This window comes from Festucalex cinctus, chromosome 1 (assembly GCF_051991245.1).
Source record: "Festucalex cinctus isolate MCC-2025b chromosome 1, RoL_Fcin_1.0, whole genome shotgun sequence".
Lineage (NCBI taxonomy): Eukaryota > Metazoa > Chordata > Actinopteri > Syngnathiformes > Syngnathidae > Festucalex > Festucalex cinctus.
Genome location: NC_135411.1, coordinates 6,347,485 through 6,370,621, shown reverse-complemented (window position 1 = coordinate 6,370,621; position 23,137 = coordinate 6,347,485). Strand labels below are relative to the sequence as shown.

Here is a 23,137-nt window from a genome sequence, read left to right as displayed (position 1 = left end):
GGTATAGCGCAGTAAAAGTGAAAATAAAAATGAATATAAAAAAATATAATTCGAAAATTTTATTTAAAAAAAATATCTATAAATATAATTGGAAATAAATCCGTTTTTATTTTCCCCTTTAAGCATTTATTTATTTAGTCATTTATTTATTTTGAATTTTGGCAGTTTGGGCTGTACTGCCAAGTCTGCCAAGTCGAAATGTTATTCAAATGAGGGGGCGGTCCTAAGCGTGCCTTGGGTTGGACTAAATGACTAAATAAATAAATAAATGACTAAATAAATAAATATCAAAAAGTGAAAATAAAAACGGATTTATTTCCATTTATATATATATATATATATATATATATAATTTTTGAATTATATTTTTTTAATATTCATTTTTATTTTCACTTTTAGTCATTTATTTATTTTGAATTTTGGCAGTTTTGGTCCTCCATACATGTCAAACAATTGTTGAAGACATCGTAATGTTAAACGTTGGGGAAAAAAAAAAAGAAGAACATAACAGGTGCTCTTTATATTTGTCAGGCAAAAAAAAACGTTTCTAAAAAATGTTTGAATGAAAGTGTTTGGGAAACCTTGTTCCAAATAATGAGGTACAATGTTGCTCTTCCAAATACAGCAGATTCAGCAAATTGTTTTTCTTGTGATGTATTGAGTGGAGACGACATGTGACAGGCCGGCGATGTTTGGTGACAGTCGATGACATCATTAATGGCAGCACACGAAGGACGATGTGGATTTTATGGCAGCGGAAGTTAGCCCACTTTTTCATTTGTATTTTTTGCAGCGAACATCCGAAATGCTTGGCGGCGACTCCGATGGCTTGTCTTTCTTTTTTTTTTTTTTTTTTTGTCTTTCAAATCAAAATCGAAGAAGAGCTCCGATCGGTACAAAGCGGACACAAACGGATCCACACAAAAACAAAAACACGTTTTGAGTGAGAGGAAATGACGGAAGATGCGATTTGATGTTCAGTTTGCTTGCTTGTGTGGATTGATTGACGGCGCGTTCGTATTGCTCAACATCGCATGTGTTGTTGTTTTTTTGCGCACATACAAACTGGAGCTGCAAACTGGACGTTGTTTGTATGGCGAGTTAATGGGTTTGGGTGGGTTTGGGTTTGGGTTTGGGTGGGGGTCCGGTAGCCCTTTTGGAAGTGCGGCGGTACCTTGACGTACGATTTCACGATTTCAAGTCGACACGACATCACGCCAACTCGCAAAAACGTCTCAAATCGCCTTTACTCATTCAAATGAATGGGACGGCCATTGAAGAACATGTTTACGTCATGTGACAGAAAAATATGATGGTAATACGCTGTATTAAAAAAAAAAAACTACATTCATAAAAAGCCAGACTAAAATACAAAGAAAAAATGGTTCTGCTTATTTGCGACATTGTTAGCTAATGCTAAATGCTATCTTGTTTGAGATAGCTATTTTTTATTTTTATTTTTTTGCTGGGCCCCGGCAGCTACTGGAAGCTGATTGTGCCGTTTGCCTCGTGCCGGTCCCGCATCACAACAGTGGAAATAATGCTGCATTCATGTAGAAAATAGCACAAAAAAAAACAAAAAACAGGAAAAAAAAGAAGACGCGAGACTCAAAATTACCATAATATATCCACAAAATGGCCAAAAATGTCAGAAAATTGCTAGCTGAAAACAAAACAAACAAAAAAAAAAAACAGGAAAAAATGCCATAAAATGTCCAAAAAAGGAAGGGAGGCAGAACATTACCATAATATATCCACAAAAGTCAGAAACTTGCTAGTAAAAAAGACAAACAAACAAAAAAATAAAAATAAAAAACAGGAAAAACGCCCATAAAATGTCCAGAAAAGGAAGGGAGTCAAAACATTACCATAATATATCCACAAAATGGCCAAAAATGTCAGAAAATTGCTAGCTAAAAAACTAAACAAAAAAAACAAAAAAACAGGAAAAAAAATGCCATAAAATGTCCAAAAAAGGAAGAATGGAGGCAGAAAATAAAATAAAATAGCCAAAAATGTCAAAAATTTAACAGAATGATAAAAAAAAAAAAAAAAAAAAAGTCTAAAAATGTATGGAAACACAAAGTATGAAAACTTACACACACACACACAAAAATACAAAATGGAAGATGAAAGATTGAAGAAAATGAATGAAAGTGAATCTCAAAGTATTTGATGCTGCTAATTTTTTGTCTCTTGGCCTCTTCATTCACTAACACAGTTTATTTCATCACAATCTTCAAATGGTTTGCAGCCACAAACACATTTTTGGTTATTTCTTTGGCCTAAAATGGATCTTTTGGCAGGAAATGTTGCCGACACAAATTTCAATGACGAATGAACTGATGGTGGCGAGACGTGAAGTCCACTGCTGCCATCTAGTGGCGGAGTGGCTCAACATCACGTTACGTCACAAAAATCAAACGTTTGCTTGAACCAAAAGACTAAATAAATCCATAAATCGACCACATGATAGCTGTATCTATGAAAAGTCGTAAGTTGGGTCGCTCGCATGTCAAGGCACCACCGTACAGTTGATGTGAATGACGTCACAACAACGGACTGCAACGTGGATTGGGGTCAAATCCCAAACGAAACCTGACAGACGAATCACGCTCACTCAACGCTGGGCAAATAAATGTCGGAGGCGGCCATTTTATTGGGAGGGTTGCCATGGTTACAGCGGGTGAATCACAGTGTTGGGTAGGAGGGGTCAACATGCAGGACGTTAACGACGGCACGGGGGGGGGGGGCGCTGATCTCTCGGTCGGTGGGCTTCTCTTCCAAATGGTGTCCAAAGTACGGCTCAGTCAACTTCTTATTGCTTGATGAAAAGTTTTTGGGACGTTTGGGCCACTACAGTGTGTGTATATTCGTCAAGCTTTCCTGCTTGTATTTCTCACATCTGGCAGTAGGTGGTGCTGCTGTCACAAGGCAGGAGTAACGATTGAAACACAATGTAATGGGCTGCATACAAAAAAAAAATTACTGCTCCTTTTATTATCGTCTTTTAGCTTTTTATTTCGCTACCTTTTAGCTCAGTGTGGATTAGTGCTGTCACTATCGAATATTTATTAGAGATCGATTATTGATTATTCAATTGATTAATTGGATTCATTTTAATTTCACAGTAAAGTGTATTACCAAATCACCCCCCCCCCCCCCCCCCCGGATTACTGTTTATTAATCAGTGATTGGTGTTTATTTCATACTTCATATTCATTATTGTGATCAATAAAAAAAGGGAGATTGATGTTGTACTATGTTACCGCTTTGGTGATTGTTTTCCAAAGAATAAACAGATGCTTGCAAATGTCTTATTTTGATTAAACACAGAAGATAATTATTTATTATTTCACGAAAGACTTGCAGAAATCAGTGAACAATTACTGTTGATATGCTGAAATCAGAGGATTTGGGAAATTTTTAATAAAAAAAAATGTCTCCAAACAATTACTTGATTATTAAAATAGTTGCGAATTAATTTGATAATTGATTACTTGTTGGTTAATCGATTCATTTTGACAGCTCTAGTGTGGATGAGCACCTCTCGGGTGTTTTAAATTAATCAATGAACTTTTTTTTTTTTTTTTTTACACTTATTTTAAATTTTTCGCCTACTAGTCACCAATTAAAGCTAACTAAGTAAACATTTATGTCATGCCCTATGTAGCCTCCTGGAAAGTACTAGTAGCACCAAAATGCCCACTCGTAGTAAGTAGTAACATGTAGCTGTCCAACTAGTACACACAAGTACGTCTAGTGTACAAAAATGTCATACAGTAGCTTGTACAATTCAGAATCGATATTAAATGCACAAAAATATTTATTTAAATTATTTTATACTGTCTTGCCCTTGTTTGTGTACTGGGAACGCTGTATATGTTGTACCAGATTTGGCCACTTAGGGGCAGTGTGGTTCCGTGCGTTCTGATACACAGTTAAGTTGGAACCACATTAGAGAGTAGAAGAAGGAAATAGTCACGATCAATTTATGCCAATAAAAGTTGATTTTTTTGTTTCCCCATAAGCTGGTGATTAATGTGAAGATGCGTCTCTGTAAACATTCCTGAAGCATTTTGTACGAATAGCCGTTCTTTCTTTTGAGGGATAAAAGTGCCGCGAGTAGCGCGCTAATTAGCATTAGCGAGCCAGGCTGGAGGAGATCATGACAATTATTGAACTTGAGTTGAGTTGAGTATGGTTTGGACACCCCTGTTTAAGTGAGAAGCTGATCTCAGATCTGCGCCTGAGATCCACCGGACACGAGACGGGCAGACGCGGAAGAACGACAACGCACGTACACAAAGACAGACGTAGCGTAGCCTAGCCTAGCGTAGCGTAGCGACGCTCTCCTGAATATACGAACAGGGGAGGTCAAAGTGCAAAAGTGGTCATCCTCCAACTCTTCCACGTGTTTCTCGTCATTATTTCACATCCAAGTAGAAAAAAGTGAGACGTTAGTATCATGTGCGGCTAAACCTGAAGCGACGAGTCAAAACGCCTCAAAAAAAAAATAAAAAATAAAGAAATATGAATTTGTAGAAAGATATTCTGCCCTCAATGTTTGCCAAAATGTATTTACAAGCGGCGCGTTCGCAGGCGTGTGTGTGCTTGTGTACCGCACGCGGCGGGGCCCCTCCCCCCCACGGGGATGGGGGGGGGGCCCTCAGCTGCGGCCCTCCTCGGCCGAGCGCTGGTCCGACTTGAGCTTGACGAACTCTTTGGCCACGTCGTCGTTGTTGCGCTGCGACAGGATGCGCAGCACCGTCAGGCCCGTCTCGTCCATGTGCACGCGGCGGCCCAGCGGCAGCCAGCAGGTGGCGCCGCTCCGGCTGGCCATGTCCTTCACCTGCAGCACGGCCACGCCCACCGTGCGGTCCTCGCGGGCGAAGCAGTAGTCCTTCACGCACACCTGCAGCTCGTAACTCTCGGGGCCCACCTCCGTGCCCAGCGAGCTGGAAAAAGAAAAAAAAGAAAAAAGAAAAAAACGCCAGCGCAGTTGAAATTAGGGCGTGGACAGGAAGTAACATGCTAACGGGCAACTCGGCTCCACGTTTATGGAATATTGTTGAAGCATTAAGTGACTTTTAAAGTACTATTACATGTTTAATGTATGTGTGAACGAAATGGTAGTTATATCGTTTGTTTTTATGAAGTGAATGTTAAATATTTCTTGACAATAATATGTTATATGTGACCTCACTAGTCTAAACACGACATTCTGATTCATACATTTTTGCTATACGAGTTATGAAGCAAAATCCAGCCGTTTTTATCCATCTCAGGCGGGGCGGCCATTTTGCCACTTACTGTCGATGGAAGATGACATCACAGTTGCTCAGGCAACAACCAATCAGGGCTTATCTGTTAGCTGAAGCTGACCTGTGATTGGTTGTTACCCTGTGATGTCACTTTCAGGCAAAATGGCCGCCCCACCTGAGATGGATATAAAAAAATAAAAAAATAAAAAAATAAAAAATTAAAAAATAAAACACGACTGGATTTTGCTGCTTAACTCATATTTCATTAACGCAATATTAACCAGAATACCATATTTAGACTAGTGGGGCAGCATAGAACATATTATTGTCCCAAAAAAATTGGGGGGGGGGTTGACTTCCTCTTTAAATGGTAATCATTAGCGTGCTAATGCTAATTTTGATTGCTAACCGTTTAGCATAGGCTAATTTGGCTTGTTTTCAATAATGCAGCAATGCTCATGCACAAAAGATAAATTAGTAGTTATATCCACTCAATTCAACTCGCGTTCAACCTTAGTGGATTAAAAAAATTAAAATAAAATTAAGTACATTTTATGGCCAGGCGGAGGCGGTAGTTAATTATTAGATCAATCAATAGAACAATCATTTTAAAAAGATGAACGAGTGAAATCCTCAAATGGTGTATACACGCCTTCACCATTCGATATACGTCCGAACCTCCATTTAATGAATCCAGAACCAACTGACATAAAAAAAATGAGTAAAGTACTTTTTACAAAGTCTGCTCGAACTGGAATTGTCCGCATCGGACAGACAGACAGACACTGGCCGCATGTTTCCGAGCAGCACTGCACTTTTGTCACAAGATAAACAGACTGACAGTAAACTAGAACAGGCTAAAATACGTGTCAATATGGCGGCCATGTTGGCAGGGGCGACTTTCTCATCAAAGGTCATGGAAATCATTAGCTTAGCATCACTGTAAGGACGTAACTCAAAACGAGCGTTTTGTCGTATCTATCTACTCATATCTCTTCTTTTTTTCTTTTTTTTTTTAATCAGGCGCTAGTTGGGTACACACGTGTTGTAAACGTGCTATTTTTGGCACAGAACACCGTTGTTGTTTTTTTGTATCTGTGGCTCCTAATCATAACAGAAGTAAATATGAATATGAAAATGAATGTTGCCATTCATGTAACAGAATAATTCTTTTGTGTTCAACTGAACATTTTACACGACATACTGTATACTTAAAATGAGATGATCTCGCCGTGACGACGAGGCACTCTAAGGTGGCCACTTATTTCAGTATGTATCCTTTTTGTGACATGTTCGTTTGGCGTTGTGAGATTTTTTTCAAACACTAGCTGCTATACAGGAATGTGTATAAGTCTTAGTTGGCATTCTTAGTTATTTTAACAGTTCTATCATAACCATATTACTTGGCATGGGCAAACGTTTGTGCTCAATTTAATTAATAACCACACAGATGGGCTTGCTCATTCAAAGATGAAGTACAGTTCGCCCCCTGACTACGGTAAGCCGTACTTAACCAATATTGATCCACATATGAGGCGCATCTGATTAACTCATTCACTCCCAAAGACGTATTTATACGTTTTTTAGGTTTTCGTTTGCTAGAGTTTTTGTATGAAGGCTTTGATGCAGTTTCTGAAGTGGAAGCTGAAAGCGATGGTAATTATTACAAAAAAAAAGTGTGCTTCATCTGTTTCATAATAAAACAGATGAAGCACACTTTTTTTTTTTTGTTGTTGTAATAACTACTATCACTTTAAGCGACCACTTCAGGTCAGAAACTGCATCAAAGCCTTCATACAAAAACTCTAGCAAACAAAAACCAAAAAAAGGTATACGTTTTTGGGAGTGAATGAGTTAAAAGGCACACTGTCGGTTTTTGAAAAATAAATAAATAAATAACAGCCTTTAGGTACGCCTTATAGTGCGGAAAATACGGTAATGGGTTTTATTTGGTAAAAAAAACAACAACATAAATATATATTATTTATAGACCAAACCTCGGTTTTCGAACGCTTCTGTTCTCAACCAAATCGTTTTTCGACCAGAAAGTTCGAGAATTTTACGTCTCAGAACTCGTCCAAAAATTCGTCTCTCAACCAAACTGAAAAAAAGCCGAGCGTACCTGAACGCGACTCACTCGGGAGCCGAGCTAACTGGAATGCCCAGGATGCTTCCTCCGTAGCACATTCGTGTTCAAAGTTCGTTCGGAGCAGACCTGTTCATTGTTATTTACGCAAATCTTTTTTTTTAGTTTTGCATCGTGTATTAGCCCCTAATCATGGATCCAAAAAAAGCAAGTGCAAGTGGTAAAACTGGTGAAGAAAAGAGGAAAGTAGTGCACAGAACTATTGAATGTGTTTGCACAAATGTTTGCATTTTTTTTTTCATCATTTTAGATAAGATATCTAAATAAAACAGTGTCTATTTCTACCCTTTTCTATTTATGGTAAACAGTATACAGTGCAGTTTATGGTGTAAAATAGTAAAAAAAAAAAAAAAAACACTTGGAAAAAGTTTTTTTTAGACTTGGAACGGATTAAAATTATTTACATTAATTATAATGGGAGAAATTGTTTCGGATTTCGAACAAATCACTTTTAGAACAGCCGTCTGGAACGGATTATGTTCGAAAACCGAGGTTTGACTGTACTTTGTTTTAAATATACTTTTTTGTGATTCCTTTTAGCTGGCGGCAAAGCACTACTTTTCTAATAGGAAGGCTGACCTGACTAAATGAAGCTCCCTGCCTCACTTCAACATAGTTCCGTGGTGACATGATGCCACAAGATGGCAATACTTTTTTGAACTTGCAAATTTATGACTAGAGAATCCAAACCATGCTGGGAAATGATGCCGAGTATATCATAAAAGGAAGAAAAGAACAACTTTTTTTTTTTTTCTGCCATCAAGCAGATACTCACTACTGGAAGCTCTCGTTGAATTTCGGGGACCAGCTGTTGTTCTTGGATTTGGTCGCAAACTTCCTCTTCTTGTCACTAAGATGGGGGCCGATGATGTAGACCTCCACGAAGGGCCGAAAACCCTGCGCCTTCCATTTCAGGTCGTTCGCGGCCACCACTGGAGGAGGAGGAACATCGGTTTGCAATCGAGGAACGTTTGGCAACAACGAGACGGGCCGCTCTTGTACCTTTGATGCTGATCTTGTGCTCGCCGTTAGGCTGAGGTAGAATGTCCACATGCATGACCACCTCTCCCACCGCGTCCACTCCCGATGCTGCAAAAAACATGTTTCCGACTTTGTTCTAGTCCAAAGTTGTGGACAGTTCCCAATGACGAGAAAGGAGGAATGGCACGTACGTTTTTCTGGTGGCGTGTCTTCATTTGTCGTGTAGCGGATCCCTTTGCCTCCGTGGACTGAGAGGACACAGTTGAGGGACAGGTTAGAATGGAATATCCTTGACTAAAAATAGATCTCACTTTTATTTTCTGATATTATAAACCCATTCCCCGCCCCTATTTTTTTTTATTCCTCCATTTTTTGACATGCATCTCCTGCCAGATAATTCATCCCATTCACATCATTCCAATTTCAGCATATTCCAAAAATTCATGCCATGGGGGCTTGTATTTTTCTCATTCCAAATATTCACACTTTTTCCAATATTCAGGTTTTTCACCCCCCCAAAAAATCACCATTCATTTCCAATGAGGCCCAATTTCCCTCAAAAGTTGTTACCGGTATTACCATTCATTCCCAATGGAACAATTAGTTAACTCATTCACTCCCAAAGACGTATTTATACGTTTTTTAGGTTTTTGTTTGCTAGAGTTTTTGTATGATGGCTTTGATGCAGTTTCTGACCTGAAGTGGTCACTTAAAGTGATAGTAGTTATAAAAAAAAAAAAAAAAAAGTGTGCTTCATCTGTTTCATTCATTTTTATTTTTTTTCTAACAACTACCATCACTTTAAGCTTCCACTTCAGGTCAGAAACTGCATCAAAGCCTTCATACAAAAACTCTAGCAAAAAAAAACAACTAAAAAACGTATAAATACGTCTTTGGGAGTGAATGAGTTAAGTGGAAATTCAAATTATTCAGCTCATTCAGTTCAACTTGGGAACAATTTTGAAATTGTCCAAATTTCCCATTGACCGACAATTCCACATTTTCACTTTGAAAATACCCACAATAAATTCCCGATTCATTCTCAAAGGGATATTCAACAAAAAAGGGGTTCACATCACTAGGGCTGGGTCTAAAAGCCCAACATCTATTCATAAAACCATGAATCGATACTTTTAATACGTTTTATTCCCCTCCGTAAATTAATGTGCCAAATGCCGCTCAAAAGAAGCAAGGTAAGAATTGGACATAAAAGGATTCAAACCAGTCAAACTTCAACATGGTCACATCATTCAAGCTATCCCGTTTATTATTCCTATTCACAAAGCCCAAATATTTACCCAAATATTTACATATTCGCCTCCAGTTTCCACATATATTGACCGATTCAAACCATACCAACTTCAACATGAAGTGATGATGTCATTTAATATCATTCCACTTCCAAATCATTTGAAATAATTCCACATGCTACAATATTTTCGTTCATTTTCATTTCAAATATCTCGTCATTTTCCATCCCATAACTAATCAGCTGCGTGGACTGTAAGCACGCATCGAACGCATGCTGCAGTGATTACGTCATGTGGATGTACGAGTGCAGTGCACGCGTACGTCGTACCCTGAGCGTGCTGGGACAGGACAAACTTGCGGATGAGTTTGTCCGTGGCCTGCGTGTACAGAGACAAGGCGTAACGCAGAGATGCGAGATCCGGACTCTTTTCCAAGAAGGTCTTCTTCAAGCCCACGCCTCCGGCATGGAAGTATTGCTGCAAAAAATCAAAAATAAGGACGCTTCAGTCACAAAGGGAGCAGTTTTTTTTTGTTTTTAGCATTTGAGCTTTGGACTTGTTAGTTGCGTTTTACCTTAATGGTGTCCAGTGCCAGCTCGATGACGGCGCACTGTTTGGGAGTCAGCGCTTTGGCCTCCTCTCGGCCCATGTGCTCCTGCGAGAGCGCAAATGTTAGACTTGCTTCCAACTGTCGACTGCGTTCCGGATGTCACCCGATTACCTTGAGCTTCGACAGTTGGCCTAATTCCTTAGCAGCGTTGAAGATCATCTGAGTGCCCTGGGAAGACAAACGATAGGCGAATTCACAATTCAAAAATGCGGGAGGTATTTATTTAGTGTCATTCCTTTTAAACGTATACAAAATGTCTTCTTAACAGAGGGCACTTTCTGTCAACAAATTTGCGTGTATTTGACTTTGACTCACACACCGTTTGGTCAGTCAGCGTCGGAAGCACGATCGTTTTCTCCATCGTGTTCATCACCAGCTTCCACAGCTCCTTCAGCACTCTCTTCAAAACCGTCTTCTCGCAGATCTTAGCAAACAGCGACAGGCTGAAAGAAGCGGCAACGCACTTCACGTTAGGATCGTGACGCCGGCAAAATACGCTTTCCACCCGACGACGGACTCACTTGCTGTCCAGAAAGTCCATGATGGGCTGCAGAACATTGTCCGCTTCCTGAACCACGCTGCCGTTCGCCGGCACGGTCTGACCTTTGACCTGGGCCAGGATGTCCCCCATCTGTCTGACGTTGTCCTCAATTTGGGGCTGGAAACTGCGGCAAACAAAGAACACGTTGAGATCAGATTGTCGCGGCTCGGCCAGCAGCTGCTCTGAGTTATGAGCATCAACAAATGTATTCACGTTCTGGACTTAAAGGGGAAGTCAAGCTAAGCATTTTCTTTCCAATAAGATATTCTATGCAGCTTCTAAATCTAAAAGTATTATGATTCATATTGCACTTGCGGAATATGAATGAAGCAAACGAAATTTGTATCTATCTCATAGTTTGCCACATTTGCTGTCGACTGAAAATGACATCACAGTGCCTAAGACGTTAAAGTCATGCTGCATTTGAGGAACGTGGGAAGTTGGACGAATCCCAGTTGCAACTTCATAAGCATTTGAGGTCAATGTAAACAACAAAGATGGCTGGTCTGATAAATTGTTGGTGTTCTGCTTAACACAGGACAAATCATGCTGTGGTTGCATGTAGTAGGTACTTACTTTGAAACACTAAATTAATGAACTAAATTAACTAAATTTACTAAAATAATGTCGTATAGTAATAAATGAGATAAATATGTGTAAATAACGCGTTTGTGTCTCCATAGATATCACTTTTGTCAAGTGATGACAGATTGAAGCCGCTCCTTTTTTTAATGCAGCATCAGCTTGTGAATGTCATGTGACCAAATCAGGAAAACGAGGTGAGCCGTGATTGGCCTGAGCCACTTCGGCACCATGATGACATTTTCAGTCGACAGCAAGTGGCAAAATGGCTGCCCCCTGAGATGGACGCAGACTTATAAATGTAATTGGACTACCAATGGCGTTTACTCAACATTGGGAGGAAATGAAGCCACTGGCGGCCATCTTATGTTGCCACTCTGTCAGGCCGACTAACTTGAATACGTCGATTTCTCCGCCGTGTTTTCACGTTTTCTGTTTCTATGGCGAAATCGCCGGCGTGCATGACATACAGTTGTACCAGGAAGTCTGGGAGAAGCGCTACATCGCTAAGATTATGATTTTTAATTTTCTCTAATGTGGTATAACTCCGAGTGCTACAAAAAATTTGGTCTGCATCATACGGTCAGAAACATGAACAATTAAATGAAGTAAAAACCCATCCATCCATCCATACATACATTTTTCTATCCATCATCCATCCGTCTGTCCGTCCATCCATCCATCCATCCATTTTTCTATCCATCATCCATCCGTCTGTCCATCCATCCATCCATCCATTTTTCTATCCATCATCCATCCGTCTGTCCGTCCATCCATCCATCCATTTTTCTATCCATCATCCATCCGTCTGTCCGTCCATCCATCCATCCATCCATCCATTTTTCTATCCATCATCCATCCGTCTGTCCGTCCATCCATCCATCCATTTTTCTATCCATCATCCATCCGTCTGTCCGTCCGTCCATCCATCCATCCATCCATCCATCCATCCATCCATTTTTCTATCCATCATCCATCCGTCTGTCCGTCCATCCATCCATCCATTTTTCTATCCATCATCCATCCGTCTGTCCGTCCATCCATCCATCCATCCTTTTTTCTATCCATCATCCATCCGTCTGTCCGTCCATCCATCCATCCATTTTTCTATCCATCATCCATCCGTCTGTCCGTCCATCCATCCATCCATCCATTTTTCTATCCATCATCCATCCGTCTGTCCGTCCATCCATCCATCCATCCATCCATTTTTCTATCCATCATCCATCCGTCTGTCCGTCCATCCATCCATCCATTTTTCTATCCATCATCCATCCGTCTGTCCGTCCATCCATCCATCCATCCATCCATCCATCCATTTTTCTATCCATCATCCATCCGTCTGTCCGTCCATCCATCCATCCATTTTTCTATCCATCATCCATCCGTCTGTCCGTCCATCCATCCATCCATCCATTTTTCTATCCATCATCCATCCGTCTGTCCGTCCATCCATCCATCCATTTTTCTATCCATCATCCATCCGTCTGTCCTTCCATCCATCCATCCATCCATCCATTTTTCTATCCATCATCCATCCGTCTGTCCGTCCATCCATCCATCCATCCATCCATCCATTTTTCTATCCATCATCCATCCGTCTGTCCGTCCATCCATCCATCCATCCATCCATTTTTCTATCCATCATCCATCCGTCTGTCCGTCCATCCATCCATCCATCCATCCATTTCTTAACCGCTTGCTTGGTCCTCACAAGGGTCACGGGGATGCTGGAGCCTATCCCAGCCGGCACACACAGACGAACAACCATCCACACTCACAAGCACACTTATGGACAATTCGGAGCACCCAATTAACCTGCCATGCATGTCTTTGGAATGTGGGAGGAGACCGGAGTACCCGGAGAAGACCCACGGCACCGTGATGCCACAAAAGTAAAACTGATTAGAAAAAAAAAAAACAGAAATACAGATCATATAATGTGAATGGTCGATGCAAACAGTAATGCTTGTACTTTGTTAGGTCCCACCGCTGTGAAGAAAATGAGACGGGCGCAACCAACCTGACGGCAAAGATGCGGCTCAGGTCGTCCATGACGCTGTTGAGTTTATTCTGCAGTTCTTTCAGGAAGTCGCTTGCCTCCACATTGAGCTGGAAGAATTTGTTCAGGTGAATAATGAGGCACCATATCATCATGGTGTCATTATCAGAAGCAGATGATGATTTGCTACTCACATCTTTCCCTCCCATCGCTTCAAACATCTTCTCCAGCTGAACTCGGAGCTGCTGGATATTGTTGATGATGATACATGGCTGCGGGGGGAAAAAAATCATTCCATACACGTCTGAGTTTGACTTTTTTTTTTTTTTTTTTTCATCTGCCTGCTGCCAACGTTCGGCTGCAATCAGTCCACTCTAGCCCCTTGCGAAAACAGTCGTCGAGGCAGGAAAAGCTGGACTTCGCACTAATGAAATCCTCCTCTGAGGCGCTGGTCTCTCTGCGAGTGCCGCCCGCTTTCCCTCATCTTATGCAACATTCGGCTGACTTAATTCACGTTGGAAAAAAAAAAAAAACCGCAACCTGGCCATGTCAATTGCACTCACAAGTTGGGGGACGTCTGATGAGAAGTAATGCAGTGCTTCAAACTATAATTGTCATCATCCATCATCAAGCAGAATTTATGAGCAACTCTCAAACATTTTACACCAAGTACCACCATCATGACCAACATTAACTTGTGCAGTAGTAGTAGACCTTAACGTTCATCAAAAATGATAAGAGGTGTACCCAATGTTGTGGCCTGCATGTGACATCACAATATTTTTGTAGTCAACCTTTAAGGTGATGATAGTTGGGTCGACTTGGACTAATGTTGCATTCGAGGACGGTTGGAAGTCGGACTTTTCCGAGTTGAAACCAGGAAGTATGTACGCGAATGCCCCCTTGAACTTGGAAATTCCACTTGCAAAGTTGGAAAAAAAAACGACTATAAATATAAATATTGTAGTGATCAGAACATAATTCACCCACGGAACGTTGGGACGAAGGGGGAGTTTGTTGGGATGAAAGGATGAAAGGATGAAAGGATAAAAGAACAAAATGTTGGTAGGTCTGTGAGTTGTTGTTGCTGTTAAACGATGAGAAGCTGATATCAATAAACCGCCGGTCTTTGGCTCCGGACTTCAACACTCTGCCTCCGACTCCCGTCACTACTCGCTACAATATAAATAAATAATTCTAATTATCTCCGCCTGTCTTCTCAACCCTGTTAAATATTTTTTTATGGTGTCACTTGAGGGTCTGCTACACTTCATGGCTACACTTCATACTCATAGTTTTCCGTGCTGTGTGCAAAAACCCCTACACCACCGAGCTCTGCCAATGAGAGTGCCACTGCCCCCTAATGTAGTGGAGGTGCAATTGCACTTTATTGTAAGACAGTAAAAAAAATAAAAATTAAAAATAAAAGTAAAAAAGCATGTTCCCCGAGGTCAAACGCCGAAGCCTCAGGGGCTATTTGAGAAGCACTGCACTAACGCAACGTACGTGACAGTATGTCGCCATCTATGCATGAAATCATACGGTGAACTAATGAACTGTATGGAATGCTTATGAAATAAGACAAAAAACAATAAATGAAGCAAAATTAAGAGAAGGTAAGTTTGCTGGAGGTCAAAATGAGTTTTAAGAACCAAAATAAAAAACAATTTACCAGTATCCGCCATTTTGGTTGTTTACTATTGCCTCAAACGCTTTCAGGTCGAAACTGGTAAAAACAACTCGGATATATCCGACTTCCGACCATCCTCGAATGCAGCATAATAGATGACGTCATTGCTATTTTTTTCCCCCCCAAAGAGTTTTAAAGAGCTGACTGCTTGATCTGTGAATGGATGAGTGAGTCGGTGGGCGGGGCCAAGCAGAAGAAGGAAAAGGATAGCGAGCTGACGAATGCTGACGGCGGAGAGAAATGCGAGTTGGATTCTTCCGTTGGCAACAAGAAGCGTTTATCCTTACAATGAAAGAGGTTATTGATCCACCATCGTTTGTCTCCATTTTGATTGTGTCAGCGGACGTCAGGCTTTCTCTCACTGCTAAGCGAGGGCGTTTGGTGGATTTGCTGACGGCTGACGTGAAGATTTAAGGCCGCCTGCGTCAGGTGAATTGCGCTTTTGGCAGATTTGAGGCTGAGCCGGTGAGCAAGCGGCCACGCAAGCCCAAAGATTTGATATGATATTACCTCCTCCACCATCGTGCTTCACAGATGACATCGTGTGTTTTGGATCATTTCTTTCGCCATAATTTGGTCTTTCCACCACTTTGGTAGAGGTTCGTTTTGGTCCCATCAGTCCATAAACTTTGTTCCAAAACATTTTTGTTTTTGCCGATGAGTGTTTTGCATCTTGTGGTACAGCCTGTGTAAGTCTTCAAACACTGGATTATCTTTTTTTTTTTTTTTTCCTTTTCAGGACATTTTAAATTGTACTGGCTATGCTGGATGTTTGTGCAAAATCTCTGATCAATTTTCCCTCGTCCCTCGGCGTCAAAATGGTTTGCTTTTTCTCCCATCGACACCTCTTGGGGTCTTCATGGTTGCTTAACAGCAAATGCAGTTTTCACAAGTAGAAATTAAAGTTAAAATCAAGCACTTTCTAATGTTTGAGCAATCAATCTTTCAGGCAACACCTGAGCAACCGAAATAAATACTCATCAATCACATGTTCCAATACTTTTGCACACTTGAACAGAGGCTGGGTTAAAAAAAAATTAAATAAAAAAAAAAAAGAATAAAGTGCTGTTCTGAGTTGTTTAACACACACTTGACTTAAGTCATTCAGTGCCATTGACGGCTATAGACGTCAAAAATCTATTTTAACAGGACTGGCAATGAGTGAGTTAAATAAAAGCTGAAGTTCTTAACTAAGCAAACCCCCTTCGCTCCTGGCTGTTTTACTGCACTTTGACTGATTGTGCAAGGACCATAGACTATTGTGTTCTATTGCTCTAAAAACATGGAACCCACCAAAAGAAATATTTTCCTGTTGAGGAGTTTCGTAACTCGGAAATTTCGTATGAAGGGACGTTCGGAAGTAGAGGTACCACTGTACTACAAAAGCCAAAGAATTGACCTTTCCGTTACAATACTTTTGGAGGAGATTGCGTAAGAGTCATTGCGGAGTGGTACACGTCAACTGGTTGACTAGTTGACTAGTTTCGACCCCGAGCGTCTGTCTTGACACTTACCACCTTCTCCTTCTTCACATGATTTGGAAATTCCTTGGCTATGATGTCAGCGTAAGACAGCAGAACATTGCCAATGGTCTAAGGAAGAGAAACAGGAATGAGGATAGTGAAGTGGTAAAACACAAAAAAAAAATCTGTGGTGTTATCGAAGATGTCTGCAGAGAGCTTTCAGACGGCGAAGGTCACCTTGGCGAATCTCTTCATGTAGTTGCCAACAATCTGGGGGTCGGGACACTCCAGTTTGCGGATGATTTCGAAGCTCTGATTGAGCTGAGAGAACACATCCACCACCGAGCAGGAGAACAAAGCGTGTTCGGAAGTGACCTGGAACTGCACCACAAGAGCGAAGAGCAAAGCGCTTAACATGACCGGGTCCAATCCTCAATTAAAGCCGACGCTTGAGCGAGCGTCGCTCTCACGCGTCATCATTCTCCTCAATGCTGCACGTGGCCTCAATCCAAGAGGTTATCAGAAGGTCGTGATGGGGGGAGGGGCCCATTTTAGCAGTCCCGCCCGCCGTATGTGACGAGGGCCACCGATTGCTTTTTTTTTTTTCTCGCTGACGCGGCAATGCAGAAGCTGCCGCAGGCAACGGTAATTGGACCCAAAGGATTCCTGACATACGAGATGGAACAATCTTCAGCTGTTTCGTATCGACCTTTTTGCGGTGTGACCCGTATTGCGAAATGGAGTGAAGCCGCGCGTGTGTCATCTGTGTGCGTTTTTCTCATGTTTGCGTGCAGGAGAATCGGCGCTTCTCTGCTAGGGCTGTGCAATTAATTGACATTCAATTATAATTTCAATTACTACACTCTAAAATTACAAAATCAGCATAATCATTACAAAAAATATATATTAATACTAATTTTGATTTGCATCTTTTTTTTTTTACAATTTAAAATAACTCATTTAATACATTTAGTTTCATCTAAAAAGCAACTTGCATAATTAGAGTGTTTCATAGAATTTTATTTAATTCAATTTCATTTTTCAATAAAAAAATTTTATTATAATTTTTTTTATTTCATTCTTAAAAAAAGAAATGAAAGTGGACAGGAAGGTAAAAATTGAGTAAATAAATACTAAATAATACATATATATATATATACATATATATATATATATATATATATATATATATATATACTTATATATATATATATATATATATATATATATATATATATATATATATATATATATATATATATATATATATAATTATTTTTTTTTTTTCTAGTAATTTTATACATAAAAAAAAAAGAAAAAAGGAATGGAGTAAGATGATTTAGTTATATGATCCAGATTATTCCACAAACGTTTTATGTTTTTGTCTTAAGAATTTTGACAATTAAACATTTTCTAGTTTTGTACCAAAAAATAAATGTTCGTCCCAATCATGATTTCAATTATTACCAGAGATGGGCAAAGTAATGACATTCTGTGCTTGAATAAAAGTACAATTACTTGCATAAAAAATGACTTTGGTAAAAATAAAAGTACTCATTCAAATAATTACTCAAGTAAACGTAAAAAAGTACAGGCTCTAAAATGTACTTCACGAGTAAAAGCAAAAAGTATTTTTACCGGATGTTTCCTCCTGGTGTCAATTTAAAAAATCATCACTTAACAAACCCTTAAAACTGACTAAATCGCCTCGTGAAGTCCTTGCAGCATTTTTTTTTTACTCCTCTAGATGGTGCCCTTGTTTTACAGATGCAATGGAAATGACGTTTCCACAACTTGCCTTAAAAACACGTATAAATTATATGCTTAATGATGCCTACAGGAGGAAACTTGTCTATTTTTTAAATTAAATAATTATAACTGTAATTCAACAAAAGATGCCTCTGCCAAATCTAATTTTGGGGTTTAACGAACTGAGCAATAAACGGAAAAGGGGGTCTTCAAAGCAGCACATACCGTCCACTTTTAATTTAATTTATTTATTTTTTTCATGTTAAAAAATAGTGACCACTCAGCCACAACAAAATTACAAAGTACTGGGGAAAAAAAAAAACTACTCAAGTACAGTAACAAAGTATTTGTACTTTGTTACTTCCCATCACTGATTATTACCAAAATAACCGCGATTAATATTTTCTCCAAAATCGAGCAGCCCTCCTCTGTGCGGTGATGTTCTCGTTTCCCATTCGCCACTGGTGCCGACTCATCATTGAATCTTCTTCAGTCTAAGCATCAATTGTGCCGAGTCAGCTATGAATTTCCCGAATTACCACGAGACTCGCATGAATACATTATCGGGGGTCAAATCTGAATCACGTCCACATTTTGTTGCTGACGATTTAAAATTTTCCAGGACAGTTTTTGAGGAAAAAAAAAAAAAATCATATTTTTAAGTTTCTAATATGAGGTGTACAGTCGTGTTGTTTTTTTGTTTTGTTTTTAACGTTTGCAGAGATGAAATGATTCAAGAATGAAGTGCTTACGCCGTCTTTCTTGTCCCTCTCCAGAGCGCCATGCAGAAAATCTCTGGATACTTCCTCGTTTTCATCCAGCCACATGATGACAAATGGCTCAAACCATCTGCACAGGAAATATAACAGAAGGGGGGGGAGAGATTTGTTGCCTGACGCTACTCAAGGTCTGGATAAAAATACTCACGCTGGATATTCAGGTACGTGTTTCTGGAAGGTGGGCAGTTCCTTGCAGTACTCGTTATAAAGCCACTTCACCTTGAAGTGCAAGTTCATATAATCGGCGCTTTTACACAGACGATGCTTCTCGTGTTCTAAACAGACAGAAGAAGAAGATGGGATTTTTTTGTTGTTGTTGTTTCCCTGAACAGGCACAAATGTCAAATGTCACAATTTATGATATCATGTTATTCAAGCGGCGCTGACCTTCCATGGCGTATTTCATGTCTTGCGCAAACATATTCCACATCACCTCAGCACTGATCTTACCCACATTCAGTTCTTGTGGAAACCTGCAAGATGAAACGAGTTATTCAGACTAAATACAACAGTTCAAAGGGAATAGTTACTAAAAAAAAAAATAATAAAAAATAGGGATGTCAAAATTAGGGCATTAATTTTGAATTAATTAAAAAGTTCCTTTAACGCCACTTTTTTTTTTAACGCGCGATTGATATATTAAAGATATTTTATTGTACATGTTATTATACGTTTAGAACAGATATAAAATTTAAGATTAATTGTGAGTTAGCTATTGAAGTCATGCGATTAATTACAATTAAAAATGTCAAAATTCCTGCCACCCCTAGTTTATGGTAATAATAAATGTTAATTCATTTAATAATACAACAAACAATTCATATGAAAAGAAAAATGCACTGAGCTGCCACCAACATCTTACAAATGAAATTATGCCATCTAGTGGCAGAAAAATTACATCAACACAAATCAATATCACGCTCATTTTTTACAGTACATCTTTTTTATTTTAACTCAATTTTATGACTTATGAATGCATTAATTAAATATTATATTGTACATTTAGAACAGATATAAAATTTGACAGTAATTGTGAGTTAACTATTGAAGTCATGTGATTAATTATGACTAAAAATGTTAATCGCCTGCCACCCCTCGTTTATAGTAATAATACATCTTAATTAATTTAATACAACAATTAATATGAAAAGAAAAATGCACTGAGCTGTCACCATAATCTTACAAATGCAATTATGCCATCTAGTGGCAGAAAAATTACATCAGCACAAATCAATATCACACTTGTTTTTTTTTTTTACAGTACATCTTTTTTTATTTTAAATCAATTTTATGAATTATTAATTAATTAAATAAAGATTTTATTGTATATTTAGAATAGATATAACATTTGAGATTAATGGTGAGTCAACGATTTAAGTCATGTGACTACGATTAAAAATTTTAATCGCCCGACACCTCTAAAAAAAAAAAAAACCAACAACAACAAACATGCCTTATTTTCTGTATCACATACTGTAAAAATAAGACTGCCACAAATGAAGAGAAAATTTTCTGAGCCATGAACAAAATTCAAACACATGATACAGAGACTCACTGATTAAGGCAAGGCGTGTAGGAGTTTTTGTCCTCCTCTATAATGGACACGATGAGCGTGATCAGTTTGGACCAGAAGTCCAGGTTCTTGACACTTGGACCCTGCTCATCCGGAGGAACCGCCTTTGACTGGGGCGGGGACAACAAAAAGGTCACGACCTTTTCTTTCAACACGTTGCAAGGTGAAAAATGATTTGAGTGTTGACAGTAACTTACAGGATCCGTCTGATATTCCCTGTTGTAGAGGTCGTGACAGTTGTTGAAGATGTACTCGTAGGTGGAATTGAGACAGGCTTTGACGCAGTCCTTCACAACCTGGCTCGCTCTGGGGGGGCTTTGCAGTTCCTGGACCTAAAAGGGGGAGGAGCTCAATGGAAAAACTTCAGAATGTACTCAGAGCCAGCGTGAGCCAAGGTTATTTTAGTTCGGGAAAAAATAAAATTCCCCAAATTTCGTTAACGAAATAAAATAAAAACGAAAATGTTTCTTTAAAAAACGACGACTGAAACTACATTTACTATAATTATAGCAAAAATGTCCGTTCGTTTATAGTCTTTGCTAATTTAATTTAATGCATGAGCATGTGGGGATGATTTGAAATGTGATTTGAAGTCGATTTATTTTGATATTAACCGGAAAAAGGACGTTTGAAAGTGTGCCACAAAGAAGTGACATCATCTAGCAGCAGCCAATAGAAAAGCACCTTCAGATGATGTCACGCCCATGGTGTTTTTTTTTGTTTTTTTTTAAATATTGTGCACAAGTAATACACATTAAAAAATAAAAATAAAACTAATAAAAAACTAGCCACCCTGAAAATTACATACAACTAACTAAATTTAAAAAACAATACTCAAAATGAAATCAAAACCAACTCAAATGAAAATTTCCCAAACTGTAACAACCCTAGTGTGAGCTGAGTGAAAATATGTCATCGTGCACATGATGCAACAGACAAAAACAGCAAATGTGTTAACTCATTTCTACAACATGTTTGCTTCACTCGCTAACAGTTTCCATTTGGATAGGCTAATAATGTAAGCGGGTTATCAGAATGGCCCTCAGGCTTCTTGACAGAAGGGCTGGAAATTTGCGCGCATGTCTTGTTGAGTTGTATTTTATTTTTATTTTTTTATGCTTGCGTCAAGTAAATCCCAATTGAAATGAAACTTTTCCTTCATATTGCATTCCTTCTTACTTTCATCCTGAAGAATGTGATGCTGGTAAGCAGGTCCACAGTCGACTTGAGGTCTTGGAGTCTTTCAGGACTGCTGGCAGGAAAATTATTCTGAAAGTATCATTAATTAATTACATTTCTAACATCAAGAACATATTTATTAAGACGTCAATCACTGCACAGGTGCCAGCTCAATACATTAAAATGATGCGGGAAAACTCCATCTATGTCAAACCATATAGACTAACTTCAATTCACACCACATGAATTATTTTCCGACTCCTTGTATACTTTTGATGATTATTGCTGACCGCTATCAAAAACCCACAATTGATTGGTTGAAGAAATTTTAATATTACATAAGAAACAATCTAAAAAATTATTGTTAACTCATTGACTCCCAGCCATTTTCACTGAAGCAACCCCCTTCACGCTGGATTTTGACTGATTTTGCAAGGCCCACAGAATATTGTGTATTAAAAAAAACTATACTCATACTGCTATCAAAACATGGAACCTACGAAAAGAAAGATTAGAGTCTCTTCTTTCATCTGAAAAAAGAAGTATATTTCTGTTCTGTTTCCGTTTTGCAGCAATTAGTACTAGAATATAGCAAAGTTTTATCATTATTCACAAATCTGCTTCAAATTGTGGGCAAACAGCTTGTTTTCATCATGGCCCTGGTTGATCTCTTATACACTGCTGTCACCTGTTGGCCGTTTTTGTAATTACTACCATTTTTTTCCACCCGTTCTCTGCAGTTGAGAGGCTGCATTAAAGCCTTCTGTATGCTCTAGCATAACAAAAAACACACAAACACTGAATACATTTATAATAGAACGTATTTATACGTTTTTGGGAGCAATTGGGTTCCTGACATTCTCTAAAAAGTACTTCGCTGTGTATGTAATGAAACTATAAAATAAAAGGACTTACTCAATGACTTTGCCTTAAGTATCAGTGGCTGGTATCCAATCTGGTACCCAATCTTAACTCATTTGCTCCCAAAAACGTATAAATATGTTTTTTTTTGTTTTAAGTGCCCCAAAGACGTTTTTATTTTTTATTTTTGTCTAGTACATACAGAAGGATTTGATGCAGGCTCTCAACTGTAAAAAAAATGGGTGCAGAAATGACAGTTATTACACAAACGGGCAGCAGGTGGCAGCAGAGCAAAGGAGATCAACCAGGGACAGGTTGAAAAAAAAAAACCCTCAATTACTCACAATTCTAAATAGATTTCTGAATAATGACAAAACGTAGCTATATTCTAATGCTAATTGCTGCAAAATGGAAACAGATAGAAATATACTTTTTCTCCTGATGAAAGAAGAGACTCTATTCTTTCT

The 23,137-nt window shown here is 39.0% G+C and overlaps 1 protein-coding gene across 3 annotated transcripts in view; it reads right to left on the bottom strand.

Annotated features, from left to right (window-relative positions):
- Positions 1-3,164: 3,164 nt before the first annotated feature.
- LOC144013850 (protein unc-13 homolog A) overlaps positions 3,165-23,137 on the bottom strand; it is a 58,187-nt gene continuing 38,214 nt past the window's right edge. The window contains exons 23-41 of one of the 3 annotated variants that reach the window (XM_077513168.1): positions 21,810-21,899; positions 20,828-20,962; positions 20,613-20,740; positions 19,445-19,530; positions 19,206-19,332; positions 19,031-19,127; positions 16,767-16,850; positions 16,581-16,658; positions 13,571-13,648; positions 13,398-13,486; positions 10,773-10,916; positions 10,571-10,694; positions 10,363-10,419; positions 10,216-10,296; positions 9,971-10,118; positions 8,583-8,639; positions 8,413-8,499; positions 8,186-8,342; positions 3,165-4,958 (exon numbers count right to left, since the gene is read on the bottom strand). In XM_077513168.1, coding sequence (XP_077369294.1) covers positions 4,670-4,958; positions 8,186-8,342; positions 8,413-8,499; positions 8,583-8,639; positions 9,971-10,118; positions 10,216-10,296; positions 10,363-10,419; positions 10,571-10,694; positions 10,773-10,916; positions 13,398-13,486; positions 13,571-13,648; positions 16,581-16,658; positions 16,767-16,850; positions 19,031-19,127; positions 19,206-19,332; positions 19,445-19,530; positions 20,613-20,740; positions 20,828-20,962; positions 21,810-21,899 — 2,136 coding nt within the window. In that variant the 3' untranslated portion in view covers positions 3,165-4,669. Of the gene's footprint in view, positions 4,959-8,185; positions 8,343-8,412; positions 8,500-8,582; positions 8,640-9,970; positions 10,119-10,215; positions 10,297-10,362; positions 10,420-10,570; positions 10,695-10,772; positions 10,917-13,397; positions 13,649-16,580; positions 16,659-16,766; positions 16,911-19,030; positions 19,128-19,205; positions 19,333-19,444; positions 19,531-20,612; positions 20,741-20,827; positions 20,963-21,809; positions 21,900-23,137 lie in introns of all 3 variants that reach the window. The other 2 variants (XM_077513160.1, XM_077513150.1) reach the window with 2 other exon arrangements.